This window comes from Strongylocentrotus purpuratus, unplaced genomic scaffold (assembly GCF_000002235.5).
Source record: "Strongylocentrotus purpuratus isolate Spur 01 unplaced genomic scaffold, Spur_5.0 spur5_scaffold_4, whole genome shotgun sequence".
Classification (NCBI taxonomy): Eukaryota; Metazoa; Echinodermata; class Echinoidea; order Camarodonta; family Strongylocentrotidae; genus Strongylocentrotus; species Strongylocentrotus purpuratus.
The window spans coordinates 8,803,093-8,823,130 of record NW_022145610.1 but is presented as its reverse complement, the minus strand read 5'-3'; the positions used below and the strand labels follow the sequence as shown (position 1 = coordinate 8,823,130).

Here is a 20,038-nt window from a genome sequence, read left to right as displayed (position 1 = left end):
CCATGCTAATTGCACAGGCCTCTTATCTTTTTATACATGTTCAAGACTTGAATTCCTTTGTGTCCAATTTGGCCCCCCGTTCTTGAAGTCTGTGGAATATGAGTGGGAATAATTGAGTAACAACATGTTGGGTATTTCGTCCCACAGGTTTGTGATAAAATCACCTTTTTTTAGTCAAAAAGTACATGCAGAGGCCAAATATGGGTGACTGAGATTGGCTACAGATAAGTGTAATGCTCAACCTAATGAATTACTTCAAGATACTATATTTTGAGCTGGTGTAAATCGATTCCAAATGTGGTTTTGTGCTAAACAAATGCCATAGTATACAAATATTGACTGCTCATGAGGATGATGGTGGGAACTATCACTCCCAAGGTGGTGTTCACACTGGTCCTTCTATCACCCCCGAGGCGAAGCCGAGAGGTGATAGAAGGGCCGGTGTTAACACCACCGAGGGAGTGGTAGTTCCCACCATCATCCGATTACAGAGCAGTCCATATTTGTTTTATATACCTCATCCTTTTTATTGATTCATGATTAGGTCTAGCTGTAGGTCTAGATCTAGCACTAAAAAACAGGAAACGAGATCAAGAGGAATTACTCACCAGAATAAGAAAAATCCAACATCAAGTCCAAGGCAAGAGTATTGAATTCCTACGCGCTGCGCGTATAACCGCGCGATTGCGGAAGCCTAGCAACTCAAAAAATTTGTGTGCGCAACTAAGTCGCGGGAGGGGTTAGGGGTCCTATCCCGGGGTTTGATAGTAGCTATCAAACCCTCTGATGTAATGATTCTTGATAGATCGAAATGCTCCTTGACATGTAATATAGTTTTGACCAATCAGTGAATGACAATCTATGTATGAGGTATATCAAAACTTCTAAAACTACATGTTGTAAGATTGTTGATGATTAAATTACATTAAGTGCATCCATATTTTGGATAGCTTCGAAAGTTGAGCTTACAAATTTGTTATAGGTCAGAGATTAATGGGTTTTAAAATTTGTTAGACTTACAAAACCTATGTTCATATGTGTACATGAATGTAGATTACATGTCAAAGGTCAATGATTAAGGTCAAGATAGAGATCTAGTGGCGAAAATGTTAATCTACTGCGAGTATTAGAGACAAATAAGGACAACTAAGAAGGGACTGGTTTAATAATTGATACAAGCACAGGGATCCCCCATTTTGAATCAAGTCAAATATTAGTTAAGACACATGCAAGTATATCCATGTGTTCACCCCACCCCACATCTAATGGGGAACAATCACTCATGGATTGGCGGGAAGTTCGTCGGGCCTGTACCTGGGGGTGTGGCTTCAGCAACTTCCTCCGGGAGAGAGAAAACCGGTGAGAGGGGGTCTAGAATCCCCCCTATGGATCCTCCATTTACGGATTGAGATGGGCTCAGGGCATCATCGCTTGGCTACAGATTAAAGTTGTTGCCTGATTTCTTATTTGTTATGTATAGGCTTCTTCATGTTTGGAGCCCCAAATACTGCTTTTTCTTTTTTTTTAGCTATGAAAAAAAAATTCATCAGAAATTATTTGTTCTTGTTTATGGTCCTTCAATTAAATTTTGAGTACACTTAAATAATATTTGTATTTAATAAAAGTTGTCACAGTTTGCTTTAACAGCTTCAAATTACTTGACTCAGCAAAGACTAACAAATGACCTGGTGACCATACTAATTTCTCTCTATCTTTCATGCATTAATTGTGTTTGTAGCATAATGCAGAACTATTTTTGCTAGGTAATTTACAACTGAGGTAAATACAACAAAAAAAACATATGTGAGTGGGGTCATTAAACTGGCAAAATTATCATTACTGCTCTCAAAAATAAGTAAATTACTGCAACAGTAAAGACCCAAAAAGAAACAGGATTCCCATTGCTAATCCTCTTTATCTTCCACTCATTAAATTGGCAACAATAATGCTCCACTCTAATAGAAATGAGTCAATGGCAATTACAATAGAGACCAAAGGAACATGAGTCACGTATGTATCACCATAAAATGCAGTGAACTGTAAAAAAGAGATCCTTAGGACAAGGTGATTCACAAAAACAAAAACAAAATGCCCCCTGTGGGATGATCCTTGCAATATCCAGACGGATCCGGACTAACTCGGACTCGGGACAACTCGGCATGCTGCAATTATGGCGCAGAGTTGTCCCAGCATACTGTAACTTTAACCCTAACCCTTATGCTAAACCCTACCCAAACCCTACATGTGTATACCCTAAACCCTAACCCTAAACCCTAACCCTTACCCTAAAAAAGTTCATAAAAAATTAAATCATGCCGGGACAAATCAGCCCGTATTCGCAACAGGGCCAAGTTGTCCCCAGGGTCCGAGTTAGCCCGACTCAATCCAGACATGCAGGGATGGTATTCTGTAAATGATTTTATCTTTTTTGTTAGTGAAACAATGTTCCCTATCATAACAAATTTCAGAATAAGGATAAGGCATGGTCAATTTCTGTGCAAAGCTTGTTACTTTCATGTAAAATTAAAAGAGACATCTGCGCAAGCACAAATGGTACGTGTTTGTACTGCGATATGTCAGTTTCAAGTACATATGTATTATACGATAATTAACGTCCTTTACAGAATATGGCTCCAGGCTTTTAAAGTGTATCAAAACTTTGTGAAAAGGATCTTGTTATTGAAATAATAATTAGGGAGAAAGAGAGAATTTGGACAAATTTGTAGTTGCAGTTTGTTTATTATGTCATTGCAGCCCACATGTATATACATGCATGTACATACTGGTATACATGTATGTACAAGGAAGTTATAAATTTGGAAAGTGATTGAAGTGATGAGAGGCAGTGAGGCATTTTTCCCCCAACCAAATTGGACTTGCCAGGTCTTTTCAGTGATTTAATGTATTTATAGCTTGGGGCTGTATACCTGTGCCCTCTACATACATGTATGTCTTATAACCCTATCTCCTTTTTTTGGTTACTGCGCCCTTGATTTACCAGCTGATTGTAACATTAGGATAAACATAAGGAGCAATCAATGAATTCTAATATCTCTCTTGAGAGACAGAAAATCTCACTGTAATGTAACTTCAGAATCATGTTAAACTGGTGAAGGGAGATAAAGTTAGGGAGGTTTGAAGGGAAGGGGGACTACGCCAAATGCTCTAGTTTGACCCCATGTTAACCTAGCCCATCCAACTGATCCATGAGTGGAATGAAAAGGTGCCAATTTGCCATCGTGCTTTAGCCTCCTCGAAAAACAGAGACCTTGCACATCTAATTCAATCCCTTGTTACCTAGTCAACCCAAATTACTCACGTGTGAAATAAAATGTTGCCAATGTGCAACCGTAATAGAGCCTCCATGCAGACAGGGATCTGATACCACAGACTCGTCTCTGAATCTCGTGAAAGATTCAGAGGACCTGTAAATTTGAAGATGAAATATTCCATATCCTTCCAATTTCCTGGGACGAATCGGCACTATTTTTGCTTGCACCTTGTCGATGCTGGACCAGGGATTATTTTGAAGATGACTGGTCGATTGAAAAATGTTCTTGCTAATTAAGAGGCTTTGATGAAAAGAGTTTGCATCATTCTTGCTTAAAAAAGAAGTTGTACAACAAATTTAATCCTCTACTTTTTGTTCTTACTCAGCCCGATTGTTCCCTTTCATCCTGTTTTATAATAATAGCACTAGTCAAAATGAAATAGTCTAAAACTTGTCAATAAATAGTGAAAAACAGCACAGAATGTATATATTTTGTTTAAACTCTGAAATATATTTGTCATCTATCCCTTATTCTAAAACCTCATCCTAAAAATGTTGGGTTTTTTTTGTCTATACAATTGTCGCAAAGCTATATGATGAATCCTGGGAGTTTGAAAAATTGTAAGAAAATATGGGTGTGCCAACATTTGCTCGGGAAATAATTGATCCAGGCTTATTTTGTCAAAATTATAGTGGTAGTGATGCCATTGGTTTTAGGTTAGGAGTAGGGTTAGGTTTTGTTTTTGCTCCAGGACTGTAGTAGGGAATTAAGTTTGAGCTAGAGTATTGACTGAGGAACAGTTGTCAAACAAGCGTGTTGTATAACCAAAACACAATGCATGATTCGTACATTATGATGTCTCTCAGTAATTACGAACATCTGCATGTTTAATCATGAATAATACCAGTTTATTCTGTGACATTTGAAACCTGAGAGAATAATAATTGATTGGAGGCTTTCTCTTAAGCTCCGGTGTCGTAACATTCGACACCAAGGATTTGGCAGTAATCTTTAAATGCCAAATATGAAATTAAGCCCAGCATGTAGGAATTGAAAGAGATTTTTTTACATGTTTGGGGAAACTAAATAATTAGACTCTATATGAAAGAAATGATAAAGAGGTGCAAAATGATGCACGGCCTGAGAAGTAACTTTTCTAAAAAATATTGCATTTTAAAGTTATGAACTAATTGTGATGGAAGCCTTCATAATTCTCTTCAGAATTGAATTGTTTCTTTCTTTTTTACATTTCATTGCTGGTAAAACACTTCCATAGAGTGATCTGGGGTATGTGACCAAAATCCTATTTAAAATTCTGCATATATCAACTTTTGTATTAAAGACATAATATATGGTCCCTCCCAACCATAGAATTAATTTGAAGTCAATTCTTTTAATGAAATTCAACTACTATTATAGCAATCAGATACATGCACATCTGTATGTGTCTGTGGTGGGGCGTGTATTGATTGAATTGTAAGAATATCTGTTGCGGTTTGGAAAAACTCCACCTAACTAACTCTTAATGAACTTGTCAGGGTGTCATCATTAATTTTTTGGGGTGATATTTCATTTGTGGCTTCCATGATGAATTCATGCTCTTGCATATGACTGTACAAATTAGCTTGTTCCATTATTTTCATTATTGTTGTTAATATACATGTGAGTCAGAAAATAAATTTGTCAAATGATCAGCAATTGAGGTGGGGTTGGATGTGTGAAAGGGAGGGTGCTGGTGAAAGATGTACAGCTCATATGCTATTGCCATGTCAAATTTAATTCTTCTGTTTGAGAAAAAGAGAAAGAGGGGAGTGGATTGAGATAGAGAAACTGGAAAATGGGTGGGAAAGAAAAGTACATCCTGATAGGTATATTTAAAAGAGAGAGAGAGAGAGAGAGAAAGAGAGAGGGGAAAAGAATGAGGATGTAATATTTGAGGGGTGGTTCTCGAGGGGCTGTGGTGATTAAATTTCCGCTAGATCTTAATCTCAAATTGTCTGTTTACAGCCAGAAGAGCATCAACCTTTTGTATGGAGGGAGAAAGGGGAGAGAAAGAGGGAGGGGTGGAAGAGGAGAGAGAAAGTGGGAGAGGAAGGGAAGGAGAGAAAGATGGAGGGATAGAGAGGGGAGGAAGGGAGGGAGAGAGAGAAGGATGGTAGAGAGGAGGAGGGGGAGTGTAATGAAGGGAGGGAGAGGAGGAGGGAGAGAGGGTGGGGAGGGATAGAGAGAGTGGAGAAAGGGAGGGAGGGATAGTGTGATGAAGGGAGGGTGAGAGAGAGAGAGAGAGAGAGAGGGAGAGAGAGAGAGAGAGAGAGAGAGAGAGAGAATGATTGGGAGATGGGAGAGAGGGAGATCTGCTTTTATGTACTTCCTTTCATGATCAAATCATTTTAATCTTTTTAATAGTAAAACTTGTAAACCAGTTCAATGTAACCATATTTCAGATGCATCTGATCCTAGGAAAGGGATGTATAGCTTCATGATAGCGGAAACCCACCCTAATCTCTCTTCTTATCTCTTCCTCTCTCTTCCTCTATCTTCCTGCTATTAATTTGTAACAGAACCTGATCTCTAAAACCCTAATATCACTTGCATGCGTATCATCTCTTTAAAGCCAGAAGGGCATTTACTCTGTGTCAAAGTTTATGAGTTAACACCCTTCTGGCTCCAAATAGAAGATATGAGCTCACAGCATATATTATATGCCAGGAGGAAACATATTTTTTTACTGACTTGAGTATCAAGATTTAGTTTAATGCTATATGTATTTCAGGTGCTATTAAATGGTTTAAAGCGAAATATGAAAGTTATTGCATCATGCATAAATCTTTCTGAATTTGTTTATGTTGTCTTTCTTGGGTTTCTCAAAGTGGTTTGATAAAGCACTTGGGTTTGATATTTCTAAATTAGCCAAACTTTACTTTATTAGAAGAATATTTCACTAAGTTTTCTTACTTCTTGTTAGCTTTAATATCCTGAATACTTTGAATAGATGTTTGATCATTTCCCAACAGAGTTATATGTATATGTAACACATACCGTCGCTGTTTTCACGAAGTGACGGTAGTGAGGAATATCGTAACGCAAAGTGAATGCAATTTTTTTTCACTACCGTCACTTCGTGAAAACAGCGACGGTATGTATGATTAATGATACATGTATATCTCTTTAATACACAAATAAAGGAATATCAGAGATATAGCTTGTGGCAATATGACTTCTCATACATTAATATGCCTAAAATTTCCTATATCCTGATTATCATTCTCCCTTTGATTTTCTTAAAGATATGAAATGAGATTTGCTATTAGATTTATCAGTGTTCTTGCAATTAACCATTTTTGACATTCCCTTTGAAATGCACTTCTCTAATTGGATCTTTCTTACGGTTCGCAGGATATAGGAAGAGAGGAAATATACTTGTATCAGATAACTAGTTGAGTCATATCTTTGTGAATTTCATATCAAGATTTGAATGTGAAGGGAGTAATGAGTTAGAGGAGATAGGGGTAGCCAGGATGGAAAGAGGGAGTGGGTGGGGGAAGAGGGTTTGGGGTTGAGCTAGAGAGAGAGAGAGAGAGAGAGAGAGAGAGAGAGAGAGAGAGGGGGGAGGAGTGAGGGGGAGGGGTGGATAAAGAGGGGTAAGGGTACACACATTAGAGAGGGGTATTGCTCGAAGATAGGTAGAGGTGGCGGGAGGGGGTATAAGGGTGGGGCTGAGAGAGAGTGTAGACGTTGAGAAAGAGAGGATAAAGGGTGTAACCAAGATAGGGATGAAGAGGGGTGTATGTCTGCAAAGAGGGGGGGGGGGTAATGATAGATGGAGAGATCATGTAGGGTGGAATGAAGGCATACAACATGGATGGAAGGGGTACAGGAGTAGAGAGAGAGAGAGGGAATAGATGAAGAGAAGCCAGTACCAGTTGAGAGGGGTGTCTGGGGGAGAGAGAGAGTTGGAGATAATGGATGAAAAGAGGTGAGCAAAGGTCGGGAAGGGTGTCATGGAGAGGGAGAGAGAGAGGGGGAGAGGGGGGGGGGGGAGAAACATTCAAGATACATCTACCTGACACATCTCATGAAAAAAAATGCTGGGCTTCCTTTTTAAGTACTTCTCCTATTTCCATACCTTTTCCTGTGGATAATTTTTACCAGGGTAATACGATGGTATCTCCACGAATGATGTGGTAATGAGAAGATCAAATTAGTCAATTAGATCAGTAGGGGGTTAAACAGAGGTTGTGGTGTATATATATGTAGCATTAATCATCCCCTAGATTATAGATAATTGTACCAAATGCTCTTTTATTTATATTTTCATCTACTAAAATATCAGAACACACTTGCAACAACCATCTTTCTTGAGAGCTCCAGATTTTCAGTTCAAGTTGTATTTTTTTCAAACTCTCAATCATGTAACATTCTACTTTGATTAAGAGAAAAAATCTCAGAAACAGTTTAGAATTAATATCATTTTGCTACTTATCAACTGAAAAACTAAATATAAGAAATATAAGAAATAGATTAATTGAGTCTATATACCAAGAGGGCATGAAATAGTTGCTATACTTTTGGAGCGCATTAATTGTTCAGTATTTATATTTCTTCTGCTTGATAATGTACATGTAACAATAGAAGAATTCGCTAGATGATACATTTGCAGTTTCATGAGAAAAGAATAGAAAGGACCATTTTCTTGGCTGTGGAAGAGTCAAAATCAAAAGAATATCATTATAATAGTACTACTTTAGCATATTTTGTTTTGAGCTAGAAAAAGAAATTTTTCCAAATTTCAAAATTTGTATCCTGTTAAGAAAGATAGCAATCAACTCTTGTGATGAAGACATCAGGCTTCACAAAAGTTTATGGTCCATACAAGTTACATTATCCTTTTGAAAACTTTAGCAGATTTCCCCATGTGGAGTTTACCCCTGAACTTCATGTATACATGGACTTTAATACTTGTATCATTACTCATTACCTTTCTAGCTTTGTGAAGGAAGCTAGTAATCCCTGCCCCAGATTCCATGCACAAATATGGCCCATTTACACTGCAAAAACTCAGTTTTATAAGCCATCGGGTTGGGGTTTTTAGCATGTAGATGAATGGCAACTATGTACAAAAAAGGTCCTGTGTGTATATTCACTGAGCTCTATGTTATGAGACACAGAAATGTAAATTATATTGCAGTTATCTCATTATTTTTAAAAAATTAACGCTACAGTTCACTGCATCATATCTGAAAAGGGCTTTATACTGCTTGAAAGTCCTGTTGTGAGTAGTGCGCATGAGCAGCAGCAAGTCCCACATATGCACTATACTCACAAAAATAAACCTGATAGCATGGATGTGAGGAGACTCATGTGTGCAAAAACTACTAATTCACCAGTGTTTTCAGAGCAAGCATTTATATTACACAAAAAACAGCAAAACTTCAGCTGGAGCTTTAAAAAACCACACTCCAGATATGGGTTTCTCGATGTGGGTTTTTGTTGTGTTTAAGGGTAGTTGCCCAGACAAAACTCTGGTTTTCAAGAAAATCTCAGGGTTTTAGCTTCCAGTGTGAATGGCCCTATGGAGACGGAGGAACATGAGATGGGGAAAACATTCTCTCCCTTCAATATCTAGACGCTAGCGAGGAAATGAGTTAGGGTCTACCAGAGATCTGTTTTGCCCAAACGATTGACGGAGGAGGAAGCGTACAAAGCTTGTTTTCAGGAAAAAGTGATGAAAAGCAAGAAACGGCTGGGTTAAGGATGATGGAGGGGAGGGGGTATGATGTTACAACCTGTAGTTTGTCTGCAAGTTAATCATGTTTTTGAGATTCTTCTTACCAAATCATTCACATGGAGCCATTTTATGACATACAGTTAATAACCAAAGTATTCATACCCTTCCCAACCCTTGTTTAATTTTTTTTAAGTATTTGAAAAATGAATTTGTCTAGATTTATGTTTCTTGAGAATGTGACAAATGAAAGCTTACATTTAAAAGTATTTATCAAAAGCCCTAATTTAACCAGTTCACCTTTTATTCTTGAATTACGAAGAAACACAGAAGCATCAAAACTACAAGGGTTATGAATAATTCATTTATTAATTTTCAAAATATGAATTGCTCCCTAATTTTTTGGCTAGTGTTACCACCTCTCCCATTTTAAATGTTTGCATGACATATTGATAAGTTTAGGGAGGGGGGGGGGGGGGGCTATCAAACGTAATGTAGGTGCAATATCAATTGCAATACTACACATAATATCCAGATTTAAGTCAAGTACCTCAGCTTTTGAATCATTGACATTTTCATTGGATTTTAGAATTTGTATTCAACACATGGAAATAGTTTGGCTCTTTGAAATCAATCTTCATAAAGATAATTCAAACCTGATGTATGCAACATTGGAAGTATCTTCATCAGCAAAAAAATCATGCTTCAGCGATAAAAATCATCTCAACCCTCGCTGCCCCAACCCCTAATCTCCCCCTACCCCAAACCTCTGTATGCAACGATTCTACCTGTATCGACTCAATAAAAAGGACGTACAGATACAACTGTAACTGTAAAGGAAGAGTCCAAGAAAATGATGTTGCAGAGTGATGTGGACCAGTTTACTTTGGCATATGGGAGTGATAGATTCTGTCAAGCACAATCTACGAGAGCTAGAAAAGACTGAGGGATTCAGATTTGTAAGGGCTCTGGCGTATGTTTGTTAACAAGACGATCTGCAAAGTCATTGCTCGACTGACATTGGATCGAAATTGCAAGTTCATATATCGTTTGGTTTCATATCTACGATTTTCCAGGACCATATGTGTTTCCCAGGAGGTACAAAGCAAGCCTTGTATCTTCTTGATGTTTCTAAGATCTGTGTGTATTTATCCTTGCCTACCCTGGCCATCTGTAAATGTACAAAAGACCGGTTTATTAACATATTCTGATTTTATGCATACTCTATTAAAAAAAGTTTGTCTCTACACATCGTGAAAGCTTGCTTGACATAGCAACAAGTAATATACCTGTATGTGCAGACTAGTTTCGGAGTATTGTAGGTCATTCATTATTGACAGGTTAATGGAATAACAGTAATAACTTGTATAGGTCCCCAGGAAAGAAATTAACGTCCATAAATTTGAATTTGTTAGCAAACTGGTCTAATGTACCTACAATATACTTTCAATTTACCTAGTAGGGAAATTTATACATTTTTTATATTAAATATGTGGGTAAACTTTTACCCCTAGTGTGATAGAAAAGAATCTCCAACTTTCAATATTATATCTTTAATAAAATATATCTAGCATTTTTGATATTATTATATTAATCATAAATTGATAGTTTTGCTACACATAGATTATTTTCACGTTCACCTTCATTCTTTTAGTACAATTAAAGTTGCAATTAATATGAGTATTCATGTTTATCTTCCTTATTATTTTTTTTTCGCAATGAATTGATGAGATACTAGTTATATAAAACTCTTTCAACATGTTTTTTTTCTTCAACTATATTTCAGATGAAGGTGACCTTTATTTCTCTGGAGCTGCGAAATCAGACGAGGGAGAATATTTCTGCGTGGCCAGCAACGATTTTATTCCTCAACAAGTGACGTCACGTTCAGCAACCTTTACGGTAGCAGGTACGTCCATCAGATCCATCGTGGCACCCAGTTTTTCCCTTAATTGTAGCCCAACCTTCCTTAAATACTTTTAAATCTGTGCTTAAAACCAACTTAGAACCAGCACCTTAAGTTGGTGGCCGCACATGACAACACACCTCCAGTTTAAACACCTTTACAGCCTCTTTTGGAGGTATCCTACCAAGTACGAAGTACCAAGTACCAAAGAGTTGCGCCGTATTGATAGCATATATATCATTTGACAATCCTGAACCTGAGGTTGCAAAAAAAAAATTGTTGCTATTTTCTCTATATTTTTATGGTATTTCCCAGAAAGCTGCACTATTTCGTTATAGGAAAAAAGGAAAATAGGCATGCATGTATGCAAGAAGGGGGAAGGGTGGGAAAGTGAAAGGATGAAGAAAGTCTGAAAAATATGAGAGGAAATGATACTTCATCTTCATTAAGCATGTGGAAAGGGGGAGACGGCTAAAAACCAACGGAATGAAGTTCTACCTGTGAAAAAATTATTGTTGGCATTGAGACAACCGCAAAAAGATTAGGCTTATTTCCACCAAAGCTTGATTGATCCTTCCACATACTCCCAATCAGTAAAGACCTTTCACATTAGACTGAACCTTCAGGAAAATTCTTAATTCAGATATCACAATCTCTCCCTATCAATAGCTCTTTGAGCTTCATGTTATTTGCTATTATCAAAATTCGTGTTTGATATTTAATCACTTTTTAATATTTGTATGTAGAAACAAACAATGACGAAATAAAAATAGCATATTCATGCAGCTTAACACAGAGAGATATGTCCCAACTTGTTTTCTGTGTAAGTACTGCAACAGATAATGAATATTTTGAACTTTTTACACAGAAAAAAATACGTAGTTTCACTCTTTCAAAGTACCAGTATGTAGTGTATAGTATCTCTCCTAACTACAGGTATACAGGTTTTGAACATTTTTGAAGTGAGAGCCAAGAACGCATGACTATCTTCTCTTTTAATACAATTTTAAGTATACGTTTGGTTTATTTTAATAATTGACCTATGAGTGTAAAATAATTTCATACATAAATGTATATGAATTTTCTTGACAATGAGAACAAAGTCCTTTTTTAATTCAAAGTGTTTGATATACCTAGTTGTGTAAAACCACCATTGGGTTCTATTTTTAGGTTGGGTGTCTTTGTGGGAAAGGAATTATAAAACTTTAGGGCGATTGTAGATTGTTTTAACATTTATGTCCAATACCAAATTTGAAGGACTTCCCTCTTAGACTTGGGTGTATAATTGACCCTTGGCGTTTGAAACAAATAGTAAAATTGTGAAAAAATAATGACACATCATAATTTAGATAATGCAATTTGTATAAGGGCTTGCTTAGCAATTAAGTTTCATACCAAGTGCTCTACATGTACATGTATGTATGTTTGTGTGTATGTATGTATGTATGTATGTAACCAAAACTCATTAAATGTAAAACAAGATTTAAACATGATAAGATAAGGCATTCTCCTTTAATTCAAATTTGAATCTGCTTTATGTATGTCAAGTTTATTAACATTTCATAGTACTTTTATGCACAATTAAAGCACTCAATTTAATAAAACTTGATTTATTATCAATATCTGTTACATGTATCTTTAAAGGTATTACAAAGTTTTGGTATGGGGTCATGAATTTGGTTTAAATGAACATATTGGAAGCATATGCATTCCTACAATATCCATTGATCGTTGTCGCGGTTGAAATCGAGTCTAAAGTTTTGAAATTATAGATAATAAACTCTTTATGTTGTATAGCTCCCTCTCAAGGTCAAGATATTAATTTAGCTATGAAACAATGTTCCTTGACTAAAATCGACCTGTTAGCTATTCTCGTTTGGAAATTGCATGTATATCACAACTACATATTCTGAGATTTGCATGGTCGCAGCTACCATTGTACGGCCGTAGGCGCTATCTGAAATTTATCAAAATTTACCGGGAGCACCGGTAAATTTTTATATTCAATTTTTCTAGAAAACAGAAGTGTTTTGGGGGCTAATTTTTTTTTAGTGCTTATAATACATCCACAGGGGCATCCAAATATATCAAATTGTAAAGATTCACTTTCCACCCAATTTTCAAAATTTCCCAAAACTTTGTATTACCTTTAAGACTCTTATGTGTCCTCTACTAAGATCTTCGCGACTATCATTCCACATTGTGTGGTTTGACTTGATAACTTTTGATTCAGAGCCCTTCCAGATGCATGAGTATAGATGGGGGGAAAGTTCTGCACACACTGCATCCATTATTGTTTCCTATCTATATTGTGTTTGATAAAGAAAATTAGCTTTAATACCCTTAAATTGGCAACACAACGTGAGATTCAAAATCATTGTTTTACAATAAAAAATTGCATTTTCTTTCTCAACTTTTTTACAAGATTCTCACCCATGCATAATGTTTTTACAGACATTATGTTTTATTTTAACAATGTAGTTATAAAAGAAAAAATATTATTGTTGCCAATTTGAAGAACAATATGTGATCAATTTAACACTAAAAAGATTTCTGTACTGAAAGGGTTAACTGAAGATTCGAGGTAGAACTCATGTGTTCTCTCTCTATCACCAATTAAAAGCAGACTTCCTGTTTTTGTCTTCCTCACGTCTTACTTTCTCGCTCCTCTTTTGACAAGACTGATCCCAAAACCGGATGTCTTGATAACGATACAGGAAACAATAGCGTTCTATATTGGTTATTTTTGTTTTTTTGTAAGACGACAATAAGATGGCAATATATGTATAGCTTGGGAGGGGGCAGGGGAGGGGGATAGAACTGGGGGCAAAGGACAAAGTATTGTGACAAAAGTGAAACATTTTGTAAATCTTTGACTTTAATGGGAAATCAATTCTTTAATCAGAAGAGGGAGAACAATACAAGAACAGTATTTTCATTTTTGTTAAGAAGATTTGCATATTGCAGAAAAAGTTCACTCTTTTTCCTGATCATGTATAATTCTAAACGTTGTGCTACATTGTGTCCATTACCCCAGTGTAATAAACTTAAATAATTAATTTTGAGTCTGACAAATCAATCTACTCTTTATAGCTCCCAATCAATTTCAACTTCAGGGAACTAAAATTCAATTGCATAAGAAAATGCCCAAGTTGTATATTGCAAAACTTATGTTGCTTTTCTACAATTTGTAATGTTCTTTTAGTATTCTTTATGTACAGTCGAACTTTAGGAATAGTTCAACCTGTTTCTTATAAATCCAAGTTTTTTTGTTGTTCATGTAATCACCTTTATCTCTTCTTTTTCTGATATTGTCTTAATCACAGTTGGAACGAGCATTGTAATGCCTCCTAATGGCACAGAGGTGGTTCTGGGTAACGAGCTGAGTTTGATCTGCGAGGCAGAGGGTGACCCTAAACCTACCGTCACATGGTACAAAGATGGCCGACTTCTGACGCCGGATGAACGCACTACCATTGGGTAATTAAGCTGATTGTAATTTCAAGTGTATTTAATATGTTAATGAATAAACTGAACACTCTCTTTTTTTCTCTCTCTCCTTCTCTCTTTTTCTTGTTCACTCTCTCTTTTGCACCCTTCTCTCTCTCTCTCTCTCTCCCCCTCCCTCTCTCACTCTCCCATTCCCTCTCACTCTTTTTGTTTATTTTGCTCACTCTCTCTCTCTTGCCCCCCCCCCTCCTCCTCCTCTCTCTCTCTCTCTCTTTCTCTCTCACTTTCTCTCCCCCTCCCTCTATGATGTCTGTCTCCACTCTTTCACTTTCAGATCTTGCTCATAATGCTCCAAATATAGCAACATAAAGTTAAAAAAAATATCCCACCATCAAAAAATCTTACACAAACTTTCATTGAATCCACACAACTCCTTGACCAATAACAACAATAAAACAAAGGAAAGGCGGAGATAGTCCATGCACTTCTAAGCGAGGTGTCGTCATCAGTCCTAGAGCGGTCCCAGGTGGTTGGTCGTGCTTAGTCACATGACCCTGTTGTCTAAACTTGTGTTCATCAATTACCCCGGCATTTCCGGACCAGACACTTTTACTCCTTTAACGGCAGGATATCGGCAGGATATCAGCAGTACCCCCAAGACAATAAACACTTGTAAACCAGATTGTTTGGGTGTAATTCTCAAATCGAGAGAGAAAGTGATGCGAAACAGATTAATTCACTCTCATAAACCTAGATTTGTTATGATTCTGCTAACAAAAATGTCCCTTTTTCAAAGGTAAACAGATGGTGCCCATATTGATGTTCTTCTTTTTTAAGAAAAAGGGGCGGGGGGATGATGTGATGGGGTCGAGATATTGGACAGGTATCTCATTTTTCTTTTTTCTCTTCTGAATCATGTGACCAAAATAGTTCAAAGATGAAATAAAAAGTTTAAAAGTTTCTGCTCAAGAAAGAGTACCGGTACTGACAAACATTTGTGTTCAGTATTGAATTTTAAAGGGAGATTTATTGGTCAATGTGTTGTGTTACCGTTACCAAAATTATTTTTTCCAAGCCTAGCTGTTTAAGAGTAGTAATATACCATATGTATATAGCGCATATCACAAATGTGTCCCTATGCACTGTATTGGAGAGAAGAAAAGAAAGAGAACAATAGAGATGATGGAGATACGCTCTGCATACTTCTTTGAAACTTTGGAAATTGTTTCTAAAGAGGAAACATTTTTAAGACACCTTTTAAGCATGCTAACAGTTTCACAATTTTTGATATACATGTCCTCTAGCGACTTATCCCAAAGTTATCTTCATCTGTTTGCAATTTTACCTGTCGTGCAAGTCCTCAGTACTGTCAGACTGTCTGCAAATTCTCACATGAATTTCGCGTTACTATGATTCTATTTGACTGACTTCCAAAGATCGACTTTGTTCTTGGTTTGCAATAGGTATCAGTTTTGTTGAGTCTGCTTTTGTGACAGGTTAATCCTTTTGAGATGGTACTGTCATCATCATTTATTAAAGAAAGCATTTTCCCCTCTTACAAGGGTTACTGACTTTCACGCCATGATGACACTCCCTCCCTCCACTTCTTCTTGTCTCGAGCATCCTCCTCATATTAATCAACCTTACTGCTTTCTTTGTTCACATTATCTTTCTGTGAAATCTTTGATCTTCCTTTCCCTCTTCTGCCATCCACTTCCTGTTCATATATGAATTTTGCAGGTGTATTTTCATCATTTTTGATGGGGCTCAACTTGTTAATTTTGCAGCTTCCTAGTTTTCAGATATTATCCTTGTCTTGTGTGGGAAAAGTATATTTAGGGAGAAAAACATGATAAGTGTGAAATACTAATAAGTGAGTTAATCTTCCAAAAAAAAAAGAATTGTATAATTCAGTTATGAAATAAGAAATAAAGCATTTATTAACAAAAAACTATGTACCTGATATGTACCTAAAAGAAAAAGAACATGTATTTTCTTCTAAATAGTGTTAGATAGAAACTGTCTGTTCCATGTATTGTATTTCTTGTTTAAAAACATAGTTGTTATCTCAAATACACCACCTGTAAAAAGTTTAATGTATTGAATCTGAAATTCCCTTCTTTTTTCTATACAACTTGCACACAGGTCCAATGGGTTACTTCACATCCGAAACATTGTCGCTATCGATGAAGGAACCTACCAGTGTGAAGCAGGCAACCAATACAACATAGACACAGCGTTAGCATTTGTAAATGTCCTCAGTAAGTATTTGAAATATCCATCTTGATTCTCTTTTCACTTTGCTGAATGTTTAAATTTGTTATTTAAAAAAAGTATCTGCTAGGTTGTGTGGAGAGTGATAAGTTTTTGAAGAATATATTGTTAAAGAGATGATATGGTAGTACCAAAACGAAGAATAGCAAAAAATACAGACATACTAAAGTGCCTTTGTTCCTTTTATTTAAATCTGTTACTTAAAAAAGATCTGCTGTGTTGTATAGAGAAATATAGATTTGTGAAGAATATATTTTTTAAAGAGACGATTGGTAGTACAAAATTGAAGAATAGGAACAAATACTGTACTAAAGCTCCTTTGTTCCTTTAGTATGTTTAGTAGCTTCTGCATATATTGTCTGATTTCATTCTTGCGATTTACTCCAATGAGTGCAGGACAAGAAGCTTTCATCATGTCTTTATCATTAAGAGTAAATAATAATACTGTAACATGCAAGGTAACATGTTCAAATGCACTTTAAGTTCACTTTGAGCTCACTTACTGTCAGTCAATAATGGCACACTTTGCACCTGAATGCACTTTTTTATCTTATCACTCTCACAAATGCATTACATTTAATTAATTTCAAAAGGTCATTGTACAGAGAACTTTGTGCTATGAAGACCAGAGTCGGCACCTTGTGCTATTACAGTGCTACAGTCAAACCTGCTTTAGCAACCACCTGTCTATAAAGACCACATTTTTTGTTTCCCTTGAAAGTAGTTTCCCATTGAAGCATGTGCCGGAACCTGTACATAAAGACCATCTGCCTATATAAAGACCACTTTATATACAGGTTTCACTGTACAATGTATATGGCAAGAATAAAATGAAAAAATAATGAAAAGGGATCTAAATATAGGTTTCCACTTCTTTAAGGGGTCTGTTGAAGTGGAACGGTGCCAAATATTGCTGCTCCTATATCCTTTAAAGCATGGTTGCAGAGAGAAACGATGACTCTGCGTTAATAGCATAATCTGGCTTACAAATTAGCCTGATTTGTGTTAATCACTCGGTTTAGGGGAGATCAGGTTAGCAGGGTTTCGTGAAATCCAGTTTGGCTATTTGAAGATTGGTATCATATTTCAGGAGAGATTAGTCATCAGCTGCTGGGTGGTGTCATCCAGAAGAAAGGGTACCACTCACCCTCAATCTCTGCTTTAGTATTATAGCTTGAATCAAAGCTTAGGGCATGGCATATTATATACTCTAAAAATAGAAGTTCTTTTGACAAAGAACGCTTTAAAGGTGTAAATGACATATGCAGTGGACATACAACCCTTTCTACTAGATATGTATATGTACATATATTTGCTTACAAAGTGAGGCTATATTGTGGCATTCTCTTTCACTTCCCTGATTTTGCCAATTACTGGATAAGTTGTCAATGATGCACTGCATTTTGTAAAGACTTCTCACTACCTGACCATGTTTTAGACCATATTTGAAAGCCTTTCTGATCTGATGTTTGATATGAGGCATATTTAAGTTCTCACTTCTGGGACCCGTTTCACAAAGCCCTTTTTCAATGACAAATGACAAAAATCAGTGACGAGTCTGCTAATTACCAATCAGAAGCAAGGATTTCAGTAGATTATAACAAAAACTGGCATTTGTCACTGATGACAAGTTTTGTGAAATAGGGCCCTGGTATGTCACAAAAATTGCCCCAAGCCGATGGAATGTCCCAAAGATTAACATACCAATCACATCTTCTCCCATCACAGTTCCACCTCAGATCACATCAAGCCCTGGCGAGGTCACCGTAGGTCAAGGGTCACAGACCACCATGACCTGCACCGTCATCGGAGACCCCGTCCCAACGGTCACATGGTTCAAAGACGATGTCCTACTCCAGGTCGACCCCTCCGGCCCGTCCTATGTCCAGACCAACGCCGGACTGGTGATCACTGGAGCGCATCCTATGCATGCTGGAAGTTATCGTTGCCGAGCAGAGAGCAGCGTTGGGATGGCCGAGGCTACTGGAACGCTGGTTGTATGGAGTGAGTTGATAATTTTTCCTTCGCAAGGGAACTTTATTTGTAACTACAGTCAAACCTGCTTTAGTGACCACCTGTCTACAAAGACCACAATTTTTGTTTCCATTGAAAATGGTTTCTCATTGAAACATGTACTAAAGGAACCTGTCTACCAAGACCACTTTTGTGTTTCCCTTGGGGGTCACTATAGACAGGTTTGTCTGTACATGTAAATGGGTCAATCATATGTGTATACTGCATCGGATGTAAAGTTTAGCATTATGTCTTCTAGCCTGCCTCCGAGTTGACAACCATGTTCATAAAATACAGGTTACTCAGACAATTTTTCGATTGCCGTGCTTTTTCTTCTTTATTTATAATCCTACCAAAATCATTCCATGATATCTAACTTTACAATTTTTGAACAAATTTAAATTTTCAAGAAGGAAGAAAAAACTTCAAACCAATATTTTATACTCTTCAATTGTATAGTGCCTTTAAAATAAATATGTCGATCTCATCTTTGTTATTCCATTATATCTTACACGTGCTTCACAATTCATGATCCAGCTTTGAATTTCAGTGAGAGAAACAAACCTTTGTTTGTCCAAAAATCTTATATGCAACATGAAAATGTTAGCAGTTTAAACTGTCTCATATAGCCATGAAATATAGTCTGGTGATTTATTGCCTACATCATTAAGCTCTCTTTTCTAAATTTCCCCTCCCTTCTCAGCTGTTCCCGAGTTCGTTGTGGAACCAGAAAACCAGACTGCTCATGAAAACATGGTAGTAACCTTCCAATGCAATGCCACAGGCACGCCGACTCCAGCTCTCTCCTGGTCGTTCAATGATGGCGCTCTACCGTCCTGGGCAAGTGTCGATGAAGAAGGAAGAAGACTGAATATCGCAGACACTCTGCCCGAGAGTGCTGGGAGGTACACCTGCGAGGCGAGCAACGCTCAAGGAACGGTGACCGTAGATGCATACCTGGATGTGTTCGGTAATTCAGATTTAATCATATAATGAATCTACTAGCCTATCCCGAAATGGTCACCCCATTGTATTTCCCCACAATTTAAACTACATTACTATACTTTGTCATAATTCAATTTCATTTGTCTATAATCGATGTTGATAAGTGCCATGGTTAATTTTGTTCTTTTTTTTAATTTTCTTTAGTTCATGAATAAGTAGTTATCTGTAATTTTGTTTTTTTAATGATTGTAAATCATTGATATTTTCTCTGAAGATGGAATGTGTACAGAAGCCTAAGTTATTATTATTATTATTATTATTATTATTATTATTATTATTATTATTATTACTATATCCATAAAATTTGACCCCTCAAAGTTAATTAGACCATCCCTCTTATTGACAAACAGGTGGTCAGTCTGACTGTAGCTGTCAGGTTTAACCGCAAAAGAG

General features: G+C 36.8%; 1 protein-coding gene across 4 annotated transcripts in view; it reads left to right on the top strand.

The window, feature by feature from the left end:
* The window catches only part of LOC100893476 (neogenin), a 94,302-nt gene that overhangs the window by 42,832 nt on the left and 31,432 nt on the right, over window positions 1-20,038 (top strand). For all 4 annotated transcript variants that reach the window (XM_030997033.1, XM_030997030.1, XM_030997031.1 and 1 more), the window contains exons 8-12: window positions 10,784-10,906; window positions 14,230-14,383; window positions 16,499-16,614; window positions 18,356-18,631; window positions 19,344-19,610. In XM_030997033.1, the coding sequence (XP_030852893.1) occupies window positions 10,784-10,906; window positions 14,230-14,383; window positions 16,499-16,614; window positions 18,356-18,631; window positions 19,344-19,610 (936 nt within the window). The remainder of the gene's footprint in view (window positions 1-10,783; window positions 10,907-14,229; window positions 14,384-16,498; window positions 16,615-18,355; window positions 18,632-19,343; window positions 19,611-20,038) is intronic.